Source organism: Lepisosteus oculatus, chromosome 8 (assembly GCF_040954835.1).
Source record: "Lepisosteus oculatus isolate fLepOcu1 chromosome 8, fLepOcu1.hap2, whole genome shotgun sequence".
Lineage (NCBI taxonomy): Eukaryota > Metazoa > Chordata > Actinopteri > Semionotiformes > Lepisosteidae > Lepisosteus > Lepisosteus oculatus.
In genome coordinates, this window is record NC_090703.1 from 16,971,363 (window position 1) to 16,985,941 (window position 14,579).

At 36.0% G+C, this 14,579-nt stretch overlaps 1 protein-coding gene and 1 pseudogene across 1 annotated transcript in view; one reads left to right on the forward strand and one right to left on the reverse strand.

Moving 5' to 3' along the window:
* On the forward strand, window positions 1-4,934 carry LOC102689265 (cytochrome P450 1B1 pseudogene; annotated as a pseudogene).
* Window positions 4,935-7,441: 2,507 nt separating this feature from the next.
* The window catches only part of rmdn3 (regulator of microtubule dynamics 3), a 59,731-nt gene continuing 52,593 nt past the window's right edge, over window positions 7,442-14,579 (reverse strand). Inside the window, exons 11-12 of the mRNA XM_069193308.1 lie at window positions 14,338-14,418; window positions 7,442-14,163 (exon numbers count right to left, since the gene is read on the reverse strand). Of these exons, the coding sequence (XP_069049409.1) occupies window positions 14,104-14,163; window positions 14,338-14,418 (141 nt within the window). The 3' untranslated portion in view covers window positions 7,442-14,103. The remainder of the gene's footprint in view (window positions 14,164-14,337; window positions 14,419-14,579) is intronic.

The following is a 14,579-nucleotide window of genomic DNA, read 5'->3' on the forward strand; positions in this document are numbered from 1 at the left end:
GCTGGCATTTTTTTCAGTTCAGCAATAGCTACTATTGCACTATGACCTCCCTGGTTTGCTAAGATTTACTTCAACACTACTGAGTGATGATCTCCTGGAGGAATGAGATCAAGTTGTAAAGTTCAGTAGGGATACTGGGGTCTCCACAGTGGCCACAATGGGAGGAGTAAGATAATAAACCAAGTTCCAGCCCCCAAAACTAAACAGATATATAAGGGAGAGTGGCAAGGCTAAATACAGCATTTCTAACCTCATCTACTCAACAGGACTGAAACAGAGCAAACCTTTGAACCTGTGTTGGAGTATTAGGAAAAATTATTTAGAAGAAACCAAAGCACATGGGCTTATTACAGCAATACCTTGTCATCGTCTAGATTTACAGTACCAGCGATGAACAGTTTGAATGGATTTTATTTCAGATTTAGAGGTATGTCCATTAATCAAATGTTGGGCAAAAATGAAGCACACTAAAACCTTGCTGTCAGACGGAAGAGGTGCTTTAACATTTTACATCTCATAAATAGTATGTGAATGGAAAAACCCTTTAAAAAGACACTTTAACTGGGCACCTGTGAAAGAAGATTTAACTTTTTTCCACCACACAGAGCAGCATCAACGTTAAAAAAAAATCAGAAGGAGTTGTGGATAATTCATCATGGCACAGAGCAACACAGACTTTAGAGTAAAAGAAGGCACTGCAAAAGACTGGAGTGGACAGGTGCAGCCAGCTCTGGTCGCCTCCTTCATTTTTCTGTTCTGTTTGGAAGCCTGCCTGTGGGTGAGGAACCTGAGACAAAAGAGACGTGGACCCTTTGCCTGGCCAATTGTGGGCAACGTTATGCAGCTAGGACAAATGCCTCACCTCACCTTTTCCAAACTGGCCAAAAAATATGGCAACGTCTTTCAGATCAGGCTGGGCCGCAATGACATTGTGGTCCTCAACGGCGATACTGCAATCCGGCAAGCTCTGATTAACCACAGTGCAGAATTTGCAGGAAGGCCAAACTTTGTCTCTTTTCAGATTATCTCAGGTGGCAAGAGCATGGTATTTGGCAGCTACAGCAGACTGTGGAAGGTGCATCGGAGAATTGCTCATTCATCCATCCGAGCTTTCTCTTCAGCTAACAGCCAGACCAAGGAAGCATTTGAGAAGCATGTGGTGGGAGAAGCCCTAGATCTCATCCAGGTTTTCTTGAGGCTCAGTGCAGATGGAAACTACTTTGAACCTGCTCATGAATTAAAAGTGGCCTCTGCAAACGTTATATGTGCACTATGCTTTGGAAAACGGTATAGCCACGATGACGTGGAGTTCAGGAAGCTGCTGAGCAGGGTTGACAAATTTGGTGAGACTGTAGGAGCAGGGAGCCTGGTGGATGTCATGCCCTGGCTCCAGGCTTTCCCCAACCCAGTGCGCAGTATCTACCAAAATTTCAAAGAGCTCAATGAGGACTTTTTTCAATTTGTGAAACACAAGGTGATTCAGCATAGGCAAACCTATAACCCAGAAATTACACGAGACATGAGTGACGCCATCATTGGCATCATAGAGCACGGGGAAGGCAATGAAAATGGACTGACCAAAGCTCATGTTGAAGGAACTGTCACAGATCTCATTGGTGCTGGGCAAGACACGATTTCAACAGCTCTGCACTGGATCCTCCTCCTTCTGATAAAATACCCGCACATCCAGGCTAAACTTCAAGAGCAGATTGATAAAGTTGTGGGCAGAGAGAGACTGCCAAACATCGGGGACAAGAGCAGCCTAGCCTACCTGGAGGCCTTCATCTACGAGACCATGCGCTTCACCAGCTTCGTTCCTTTGACAATCCCCCACTCCACCACTGCAGATGTCACAATTGACGACCTCCACATCCCCAAGGACACTGTGGTGTTTGTGAACCAGTGGTCTGTGAATCACGACGAACAGAAGTGGAAGGATCCTCACGTCTTCAACCCATCCCGTTTCCTGGACGAGAACGGAGCTGTCGACAGGGACCTGACCACCAGCGTGATGATCTTCTCCATTGGGAAGAGGAGATGCATCGGTGACCAAATCGCAAAAGTGCAGATGTTTCTGTTCACAGCCATCCTCCTTCACCAGTGCACCTTCGAGAGCAACCCTTCACAGGCAGTCACCATGGATTGTTCTTACGGCTTAACAATGAAGCCTCTCCACTTTACTTTATCTGCCAAATGCAGGGGGAAATGTTTAAGTTTAGACACTCAAGCATGAGGAATTTAGTACTTGTCAACACTGGTCCTTGGGATCTATGTTTGAATCAGACTTGAGGAAGCCAATAACATTCAAGTGAGTATTGCAATTGTTAAAAGATTCAGAAATATTTATGAAATATAAAATATGTCTTGTTTAGTGTGCCCTGAAAAATAACAGTGACCAGTAAGATTACATCAAAGATGTTGGCATTTTTAAACCCATAAAATAGATAATGCCATAAAATGTTTGAATTTTTTCAGTATTCTTCATATTTTGTTGGAAGAAGAAAAGCCTAACTTAGATATGAAGTATAAACGAACTACACTGTCAGAATTAATGCAAATCAATATTTGCTTTTTTACCATTCTTTAGCAATTACAAATAACATTCATATATTACTGTTTGTATACCTTTGGATAAAAAAAGAGGTTAAGCACTCTTTTTGCAAAAAAAATCCCTTTATTATGTTAGCCAGCAATTCATGAGCAATGTTAATGGTGATGAAAAAGAAAAGATCTCAGATCTCTTTGTGGACTATGGTAATTATGCTGTAAAAGAAATGTGGTTGATGAAAAAGTAAAGCTTGTTGTGGTTTATTCAGACCACAATTTTAAAAAGACATTGAAAGGGCACAATAGAAGTATATTATTTGGCTACTCAAAGCTAGCATCTACATAGGCACTGTTAAGAAGTGCAACGTTTTGGCCGTGGAGCCTTCTTCAGGTGTGAGAACACCTGAAGAAGGCTCCACGGCCGAAACTGTGTTTTCTTTCTTCTTTTTTTCAGCATGGAAAAAACCTATTACTTGTTCCTTTGCAGCCTACGCATGTTGACGCAGCTACCCACCTGAACTGTTAGGAAGTGTACCATTTGAAATATGCTGTTGATTTTGTGACATGGGTAATTTACTCATTTCAAGTAAGCTCCATCCATGGTGAACCACACCAAAGCTAATGTCATGAAATGTTTTCATTCCAGTCCATTGATTCGCAGCTCATCTACTCTCTATTTTCTTTATCTGTCAACACACTTGGCAGGCAGATATTCAAACATTTGAGAAACATATTTGTTTTTACCACATCTCATTAACACCATCATTAGTGCAAAGCAAAATACCACAAGGCCTTGTGGTTTTTTCCTACAATTTGAAAAATAGGAAAGGTAAAAGTAGTAAAAAAAGGTTTCTCAAAGAATTTCTAATGCAGAGACAAAGTTACAGTAAAACAGGGTACAGGAATTAGTTTTCTTCATGTGTACTTTATTAATTAGAAAGGGATACGAAGGATTATTTTAAAAACCAAACTCCTCCAACATGTGCACACAGTTAACTGCTTTAGGTCATGATAAAATGACTTCTGGGTCACCATGTGCTCGGTGGTCACCCGTTCATGACCCCTGTCCTTACTAAATATAAATTCATGTAGAAATAAAAGATCAAAAGTAAATGTGCACTGAAATGAGAAAAAGTAAAATTAAAACGTAAATTCAACAGAAAACCTTAAAAGACATATTTGTGAAAAAATAAAAATAGAAAAAAGTAAACTGTAAAACCCCTTAAAAAGTTTTAGTCAAAAAATACCACACGTCACCTTTACACCTACCTTTCAGTTAAAAAAAAATAACACTTTTTCCCAGCATTTCTAAAATTCTTACAATAATTATCATACATCTAGATGACATCTAGACATCTAGAGACTTGTGTCTTGCTAAAACTGAGACTTCTTACACTCATAGTAACTCATTTATTTTAGAATTGCGGTTCTTAATAAAATATATCAGACATGAATCTTTTTCTTATATTTGGTTTAACACAATAAATCATTTTGAATTGAGCTAAAATCAGTAAAAGCACAGTGCAACTTCCAAAAAGCACAAACCGTTATCAAACACAATGCAGAATCTTACTGTGTTCACCTTTTTTGAAAATAAGATTTAAATGTAAGATAAGTTCAAGTTGCTTGTATTTAAGGCTATTTTGTTACTGAGAAATTAATGTGTTTTAGCCATTAAGAATTGAAGCTATCAGACAAGATGCAAAGCAGTCTATATACTGTATGTAGGTCACTGGCCAGATTTATGATACAGGCGTACAAATAGAACTTAAGCCGTAGTGTATAGTCTTGCGATATACATAAACTTTTAGCAATTCAAAAATGCAAGTCAGTTTTTTTTTTACATTTTGTTCACATTTTCATCTTTTCTAAATCATTCCTTATAAACATGAAATCAATTACTTTTGGAAGTTCTAGCAACAAAAACATTTTCACAAAGGTAAGGAATGTCCAAACAACTCTCTTGTAAAAAATGTGATGATAAAAATAATTAAAGACAAATTGAATATTAATATAATATGTGGGTATATTTGTTCTTTACTGGAAGAATCATAGAAACCAATTATGAATGAAAAAATCACAGCTGGTACAAGTCTGTCACTAGTAAATGACAATCAGCATTTTAGAATAGAATCCTTGTCATGTTCTGTAATAGATTGCTGCAATGCATATAATTGATTTCAATTTTTAATGGGCCCCTGTAATGTACGGTTATAAGAATGTTTTATTTCTTGATTAATAAGTATAAACTATGATAATCAAGGTCCTATATGCATTACACATTATTTTTAATGCATATTAATTTTCATTTTGTCAACATTTATGTTTTGCATGTTATTTTATGATTCAATACCAGAAAACCAATAAAGTCTTCATTGAAAAAATGATGCATTGTCTATTGTTCTTCACTCAGAAAAAAAAACATTCAAAATAAATACAGAAATAAATAAACCTGAGGTCTGGGAAGCTTCACGACACAAAAGTAAATCTGAAAAGGTCATTTCTAGTTACAATATAAGAAGATAACAAAAGTCTGCAACAGAGAGGGGGTCATTCCCTTCTTGCTTATTTGGTAGTTTAATAGCTGAGTGAATCTAAAAATTCATCCAGCTGTTTCTGAAATGTGCCCCGAGTTTGGCCCTCCTGGCCGGAATTTGGCTGGAACGCCTGTTCCAGAAACCCACAGATCTCTGAGCAAAGAAATGTTTCATATTCTCTGTTCTGAATGTATTCCCCTTAATCTTTCAGTTGTGATCACCATGCTCTTGTTTCAATACTGAGTGTGAAAAAGTCCCCTTAGTTAAACCTAGCTATAACCCTTAACCCTATAATGATTTTTATACCTAGATCAAATTTGATCTGTTTTAGATTAAAGAGATTTACTGTAGTTCCCTCAATCTGTCTAAATATATGACACTCCCCTGACACTAGGATTAATTTTGTTGTACTTCTTTGCACTCTTTCTAAGGCTATATCTTTTTTGAGGTATAGTGACCAAAACTGAAATGATCTCCAGACTTGTCTTATTAGTGCATAACTTCCCAAAGATTTAACTTCCCAGGATTTAAATTCCACACTTTGTGCTCTCCACCTTTCTCTACAATACACTCCATTTCAAACTTTAATTTTATGCACAGCATTTTGGAAGGCAAAATTCTCTTCTTCATGAAAGTTTGTAACCCTCAGAATTGTGGATGTCCTCAAATTCACATAAGCTTCAAAAAGCTACCTGATACTTAAACAGGATAAGTCTTAGCATTGCCAGGTGGTTTTTGAGGCTTCTTTACTTAAAACATCTATTAAATATAATAGTTGTGTTAACCACCCCACAAACATTGCAATCCAGCAGTTACTGTAGATGTACAGTTTAATGCATAAGTGAAACATAAACCTAGGAGAATAAATAAAATCTGCAAAATAGTTGCTTTCACAAGGTTAACGGCAGAGAAGGCTCAGGCAGTATAACGTTTTCACTGTTCACATTTTGTCTCAACTCTGGCCCTGTGGATTTCTCTCTGACTTGTGGAGGGAGAGAGGAGTCAGGAGGTGGGCTGGTAGCCACAGTACGTGCCTTCAGTTCAATTGCCAGTGCATACAGCACACCACAGAAACAGAGTAGCTGAAAGGGCTTCTTTTAGAAGAAAGGTCAGCCATTCCTCTAGGAGGCCTACACCTCCCTGAACATTTAATAGGAAAACAAATCTTGCATGTTCTACTGTATATCTGTACACAGACCCCACCATGTGTCCATTTGTAAACTAATGTTGGGACTCTGCAAATTCAGGAGATTTGATACTGTTCACACTTCTTCTAAAAAAACATAAGAAACGTATAAAGTTAGAGCAGACCATTTGGTCCTTCTTGCGGATATGCCTTGAATTACCAATAGGAAAGAATAGGAAAGCTGAAAAGCAGCTCCATGATGCTTTTCTTCACATGACATGAGTTCAAGTTTTGTATCTGTTGTGAAGAAAACTCATTAATATTAACTTGCATCATCGTCATTGAATTAGCAGTGTGTAGAAGTGAATAGTGTTACTGTAAAATCTTGAATGAAGCACTTTTGCTGTACCCTGAACCAAGGTACTTCCTGCCCTGCTGTATAACTGGGTACTCTACACATTGTCATTTTAAATAGTAATTTGCTCTTAACTGACTAACCTGATTTTTAGATAAATGAATATTATTAGGCAGTCCCCATACAATTAAAGGAAGGATGAGGACTAAGCACCCTTCTCTAGTTTTCTGGTCATTGCTTGTACTACAAGTCCCAAGATGTCCAAAGAAGATTCAGCATCGAGTGGAGAAAGACGGGTAACTACGTTCACAGGCTCTTTAAAAAAGTTATAGATGTCACAGTTATGCCACAAGCTGTGAATATGACAGTTGATTAAAATACAAGAAAACCCAAGCAGCACTAACCTTACTGTGTGCCAACACCTGGAGGAGTAGCACTCAGAATTAAGCTCATAATATAGCCCAGACTTGAACTGGACACATCTGGACTAAAGGGTACAACCTGCAATCCAAATGACCATTTACGGATTGAGTCACTCCAAGGCCCTGAACTCTGCTTCTCACAGCAATGAGCATAACACTTTAACCTGAGCTAGCATCTGGGCGGCCAAGGGGTGTTTCTTTATTGTTTGTTACTTAAAGCGTAGATTTGTTTAGCAACACAAGTGAAAATTAGCAACAGAAGTTAAAAATAAGGCAGGGTTTTTGCCATGGAAGTCGACTCCTTCAGTTTCCCATGGTCTTTCATTCACTTCAAATGCAACTGTGAAAAGGTCAGCAAGTCTGGAAACACAAACCACGCTCAGACCCAGTCTGTCACCCCAGAGCTACTTCTTTCTCACCACTAGCAGGAAATCAAACGAGAGAGAGGCAGGAATGCTTGTAAAGGATTATCCACTTTATTAACTACATGATTTTTATTTTCCATCACAACCACATATTAAACACAGCGTACACCACAGCTGTTCCAAATTACACTTCACATAAGAGCAGGGAATATATGAACTTATTAAGATACAATAGGTGGAATTAACAAATCAAGCCAATAAAACTAAAGTTTGAATGAAGGCAATTCAATAAGGCAGACTTTAAAACTCAGGTTTGTATTTCTAAAGACAGTGAAGGAGACTAGTGGGGTTTTGAAAGATAGCAGTCTTTAATGTAGATCCATATCTATTTAAAAGTTAATGACATTTGTAGTACAGTACTTGAAACCTTTTCTTCTATTCCCCAAATTCCTATAAGTGGTTTAATAAGCATTCCTAATATCTATACCAATAAGCAGTTTCACAGCTTACAATTTTGAGAAAAATACATGTGTTTTACAGGTCAGACATATTAAATTCTGTTTCCAGTCTACTTTAATTAGTTATTTTTTTATGTAGAAGCAACAGAATTTCATAGACATCAGACAGAAGAGATTTCTGGGTAAAGCATTTATAAACATAAAATAAAATGGCAATTTGACAGAAAAAAACACTAAAATGTAGCAAAAGACTAGTCATTTTTGTCAGTGCACTTCTTTTAAAATCCCAACAACACATTTTAAAGTTAGACATGGCTTATTTGTCTATATGATTAAGCCTATATGGCTTAATTGTAAACACTATTATATTTATTATTATATTAACAAGGCAAAAACAAGTTAATAGTTTATACTACTATTGCATATGTTATTTATATTAAAATCTGTTTAGATTCAATGACTTAAATTTTAAACTCTGAAAACAACCTTATTCTGCAAATATTCTCTGTTTATCTTTTTTACAAACTGCAGTGTCTTGAAACGGTCAGACAATAGGGAGTCCAGGATTTGATTTAGGCAAGTTGCAGCTACATTCAGTGCAAGTACCCTTTCTCATTATCCAAAAGTACTGTGATTTTAACTTAAACGACTTCTACTTTATTATGAGATTGGTAGCGTAGTACATTGTATACTGTATTTGTATATTTGTATATTTTTAAACACTTTTCTAGTGTTAACATTTTTTTTAAAGAAAAATGTACCGGGTTGATCTCAGCTTCTAGTACTATATACCAAATAGTAAAATTTAATATTTTAATCTGAAAGGAACCAAAATGGCAAAAATGTCATCAAAGCAGTTTAGTTATTGCCCTCTTGTCACTGTGTCTGAGAGCCTAGTGAGATCATGGACTAAAAAAAGCTCTGTAACTGCTCCATCCAGTGTGACTCTCACTGTTATTTCTGTTTCCAGATCCACAGTCCCATCTCCTACCCATTGCAAACTGGTTTACTGGACTTTTGGATGTGTTTAACTGGAAACAGATAAAAGAGGTAAGAGATTCTAATCTGTTCAACCACTGAGAAATGCGGTTTCTGTATAACATTCATAAAACAAGTCAAAGTCAAAGGTCTCTTTGAAATGATCCTATTCTTTTCCCCACTTCTTTTTACAACTTGGTCTCATGCTCTTCTGAGACTCATTATCATCTTGTGCTTCCCAGAGGAGGCACCTCATGATTGATTACTGTTGTCCTTCTTATTTAGAAAAAAAAGAGTAAACTTTCTTAACAAGAAAAATGAACCTCAACCTCAACAAAACACAAGATCAGATGTGGTTGCTTAACGATCTAATTTGCCTTTTAAACATCCCAGTATTCCTCGGCCGCTACCATAGAAACCAGACTGTAGCACCTTTCACAGATCTTGAACAACCGGATTGATTTTTATGTCACTTGTTTTCCTCTTCAAAGACAACATTTTCCTCCTATAGCCACATCATAGAAAACCCCAAAGAAACCACAGCCACTTCAAATCATCTACAAAAAGTCTGTGCGTCAACAGTTCTAAAAACTAAAAAAAAGGAATACAAAGAACAATAAATTGTTTCATTATGAAAATAAAAAAACAAGTTAAGTGATGCCTGGATTCCTCGTATCACCGTTTATGCTATCATCTGTTTCTGCCTAATTGACCAGAATGCAGGTCATTCTCAACATGTGCAGTTCACAGTTCTGTGCTTCACATCTGGGCAAGGGAACGCCTGCTGTGTGTATTAAAATTCCTAATAGGATAACATGTCAAGAGCTGTGTAGCCCTTCGTTACACAACCCACGGATTACTGACATCTTAAGAAAATAGATGGCTGTATCACATTCTCCCTGCCACCCAGTTCCGAAAGCTGTTTCTGTATAATTGATTTTATTAATATTAGGAATAGTCCAATTCAGCATTGTTTACAAACTACACTGGAACACCTGGTGTCTCTCTCTGGCTCCAACATTCTTTTGTTTCAGTTAAATTATTTGGACCTATGCCAGGATGGATTAGTTCCATCGCAGTCAACAGTGTTCCCTGGTACAGACTCCCAGCCCACAACAGTCCTAAACCTCAGAGCTTATGTGCGAGAAACACTTCTTCAGAAGACAGTTGATAGGACATAGGAGAGAGATGGACAAGGCAGCAAGAAGTAGGGTGTCTAGGTACTGTATGAGTTACTTTTTGTTTTAAGAGAATGAGAGGTTTTATCTGAAACATTCAGGAGCTCCATTTTGATTTTGATTTAAAAGTGCTTGAAATTTATAGAGACTGTACAAAATGCTAAATATGCTATTTAGCTTTAATATGATGAGTTTTTAAAAGAGGGAGTTTGTTTAATTCAGTATTACAGTTTTTCTTTTTTATCTCTTCCTTTAATAAACAGATAATTAAAAGCTGAACAAGCTATGTCTGCCTCCCTTTTCAAGTCTGAAAATTATATTTGTCAGGGATAAAATATTTTACTGTTTGTACATTTGTAACTGCCAGGCTTTAGAATAAAAGATGTTCTCATTAAAATGAGAAGTACAGTATTCTGACAATTCTACTTGTTAAAACAATCATCTGTAGAAGTATTTTAGCGGAGTTCAAAATTAGTTTATTTAACTTGTCAAATCTATATTGTAACATATGAGTTTGAATTCCTTTACTATTGCAGAAGAGCACAGACATCACAGAAGTCAGCATTTCTAAGCATTATTCAAAAGCATAGTAAAGTTCCTAAAGGTAGTATTGCTACACCTGTTCTAACACACTTAGTTATTCTGGATTTTCAAACACAATTTGTTTCTAGAATTTCATGATGTACTATGTGTATTGACAAAATGGTAAAATAATGTTCAACTAGGTACGTTTTCATCAAATCATTCTGAGGGTCTACAGAGCAATATTGAATGTAAAGTAAAACAGCATGTCACTTTCCTCTGTGGTATGCACTGTATGCATCTTTATGTAATGCAGATATATATGTTGTTTACAGCATTGTATGATATACACTCAGGTATCTCTAACGTAGCAGTAATTTCAACAAAACTCTAAGTCTAAGTAACGGCAACAGAAACTTACAACCCCTCCTGCCAACCCTAAACATTTGCCTGACCACTAAATGATAAGCAGGTTGAGCACCACTTGCCAAACATAATACAAATATTTTACAAGTATCTTGTAATGTATTAAACTCATTGGATGTAGAATAAAAGACCATTGTATTGTCTTTGTGTTTTTCCCTAATGTAGCATGACACTTCATTTCAATTTTTAGCTAGTATTTTAAAAACAATGCAACACCCTCACAAAACATCCCCACACTTCAGTGTAATGCAAAACATCTACCAATATACAAATCATTCTGTCACGTACCGGAATAAAGTACAGATAATGTCCAAAGAGCATCAGTGCACGCATCAAGTATAAATATGAAATATCTTTAGCAAAAATAAGTAAGAATATTCCACAGTCAGTACATACAGAATATTTAACACAAAATGTAAAACAAAACATTGGTTATGAAACTAGGCAGAAGGAATAAACTCTTCATTCAAAAGCTTAAAAAAAACAAAAGCTTAAAAAAAAGAATGTTAGCTGTTTTGTTATACTTAGTTGATTGTTTATCTTGAAGGACTGACTATATTAAAAGCTAAATAGTCTTAATTAATAATATCTTTATCAACAGATCATAATTCTTTAGACATTTAACAATATCCATATTGGTGAGAATTTAATTCATATCTACATATTGCATAATATCACAATTAATGGGACCATATTGGATATAACAATATCCATATTGGTTAGAATTTTATTTATATCTACATATTGCATAATATCACAATTAATGGGACAAAATAAAATCTTTCCTTCAGGTGTTCACTCAATAGCCTGTAGTAATTAATCTTCATTTCAATGTAAATGTATGGGTTAGGAATGGATTAGGCTGTTACAGTATATTCAAATCCTTGTATCAAAACACACCTGCATCTGCAAAGAAGTTCGTTTTTCTTTGAATGGATTCAGATATACTTTTTGGAAAATGTTTTCAAATCCAAAAAAAATAAAGTGACGAGACAGAGCAAACAATGGCCAATGTTTAGACTTATAAGGGTTTTCTTCATTTTCTTCCAAAATTTGTTACCGTTGGCCAATACTTGCAAGTGAATCAAAATGTTGGTCACTGTTCTATCAAGCTCTGCAATCTTTTTTCAGAACCAAAATGTTCTGGATCTCTCTAAAGGAAAAAGAAGAGGAGAAAGGTACAGTAGATGCTGTTTGATACCAAGGACTTGATTGATCACTTGGTCAGCCAATAGCATGCTTTTGAATGCATAGTGGAAGCAAAATCCTTGTGTTAATGTTGTGTGCATCAGTTTTATGAAAGACAAAGTGTGTCATCTCTTCTGGTTTCCTACTGAACCTTGTTAATTTGCTTCTTAAAGACCTTAAATCAAACTGATCTGTACGTTTACAATCCCTCCAGTTCTTAATTAATAAAACAAGGTTAGAAATGAGCATGAAACATGTCATAAATGCCAGGTTTCAGCTCTGCTCTTCCTTATGTTTATTCTTTCAAGACATCATTGAATTTTAGGTCCATACTGCACTAAGAAAACATGGCTGTATTTGACAGTGTCAGTCCCACCTGGATTTGCACATCATTAAAAAAACTCTTATAGCTTGTCAGTACGAAAGCTGTAAGAAAGCATCCAAGATTTAATAAATTTCAGTTCAATATATTACTTGGAAGTCATACAAGTAAAGGAAATTATCTGGGAGAAAAAATCCTGAGTGCAGAGAATGGTTAAAAATCAATCCACTGCGTAATTTCCAGATTAAATCAATTTAACTAATTAGGAGCTCAACTGGAATGAAAACCAGAAAGAACTTTTTAGGACCAAGACTGGGAAACACTGCTGTCAGAGTACAAAATAACAATTTTCAGTATTTTCCAAAGATGATGGAATGAAATTAAAAAATCACATTAGTTACAAACAAAACTCTTAAATTAAAAATTATCTTCAATAAAAAAACAATATTTAAATAAAAAAAAATAAGACAAACATACTTCCATAATACCAGATATTAAACCACAATCATAAATAAAAACTATGTTTGAAAACACTTCAAAAGGACCTACTGAGAATGTGCCTGGTTTGTACTGTACTGGCAGTAGTCTTTGGAATGATGATGAAAGCTGTTAGCTCCTCACTGTCAGTTTGATGAATATACTCCTTTTTCATACATCCTTCACTACACAGAGAACGTACTTATTTCCATGCTTTAGTCACAGAAATAAGCAATCCAATGCTTTGAGAGACCCAAATGGAAAGTGTACTAAATTATATTTTAATATTTATGTCCCTCTGGCTATTGTGGTTTGCCCTGACGAAACCTTTTCCACTGGAGTCTTAAGCCCACTTTGAATGATGATATACAGATATCATTTATGCCAGAATTACACCATTGCTTCAGTTGAGTACAACATAAATCTTACTTATTTATTTATTTTTGGGATGGGAATGAGTAAATTAACCAAGAAAATGCGGACTTCAAAATTAATGTGAATTATGTTCTTACCACACTAAGTCCAAAAAGAGAGGTTTTGGTAACACGGAGTTCTCAAAATAAATTTTATCAGTAGAAGTGACACAATACTTACTATGTGCAAATTGTAATAATTGTAAATACAACAGTTTATACAAGGCATGTTTTAATCAATAATCTGCAATTATCTGCACTTAGAATTATGTTTTCTTTTTTATCCCTGCTCATGTGGTTTGGAGTTTTTGTAACTATGAGAACAATGTATTTGTTGGGAAGAGCATTACTTTTTTATGAATTAATGAAATGCAGCTATGTTCAGAAATAGTCATAAACTTCTCACTTATTATATTTGCATTCTAGATTTTCACGGTTAAAGAATGACAATTACACTGTTCAATGCACCGTAGAGCATATATCTTAGTCGTTACCTATGTAATGTTCAAACATAATAAAAATAAACAATAATTTGTTTCATATTAAGACATATACAGCATAAACTTCTTTTACATTTGGTATATGTAGGATTTCGGAGTTGCCGTTAGTTCCAGACCAGAGTGGGTGAGTACAGCGAGAGAGCACCAACACACGCAGACACTGTGACTCCCTGCTTGACGAAGGATGGAAGTGTGATTTAAACACCCACAGAGACCTTCCAGACATTCTGACTCCCAGTGCCCCACCTGTGTGTCCTAGTTGTTTTCCATCTCACATGCAGTACAAGGTTTACATGGAATTCTCCCTCAGCGCCTCTAGTGTTTCTTCTAGGCTTGTGCTGTTAATGACCTGATGGGACAACGGGACAGTGTCGAAGTTATTTCTGGATTTATAATGTTACACCTCATACTTTTGTGTTTTTTTTCTAACTACCATGCATTGGAGAGCCCAATGGTATGGCACTATGTATTTGTACAAGAAGAAACCTCCCCACATTAGTTGCATGTCCCCGCATGTACGTACCTCGTATGACATGTTGGGCATTTCAGATGCCAATTCTACCCACTTCTTGACTTCTGTGCTGTTGCCCAGATCCCTGTAGCACTATGAACAAAAATATATTAATAGTTTAAATCATACTTCAGCTTTTGGCATACCTGTACATGTTTGTGATGAGTAACTGTTATTTTCTTTCCTAAAAAGGAATACAGTATGTACAAAAAAGCGGTTGAAGTATCATATTTAGAGATATTAATGTGTAGGGG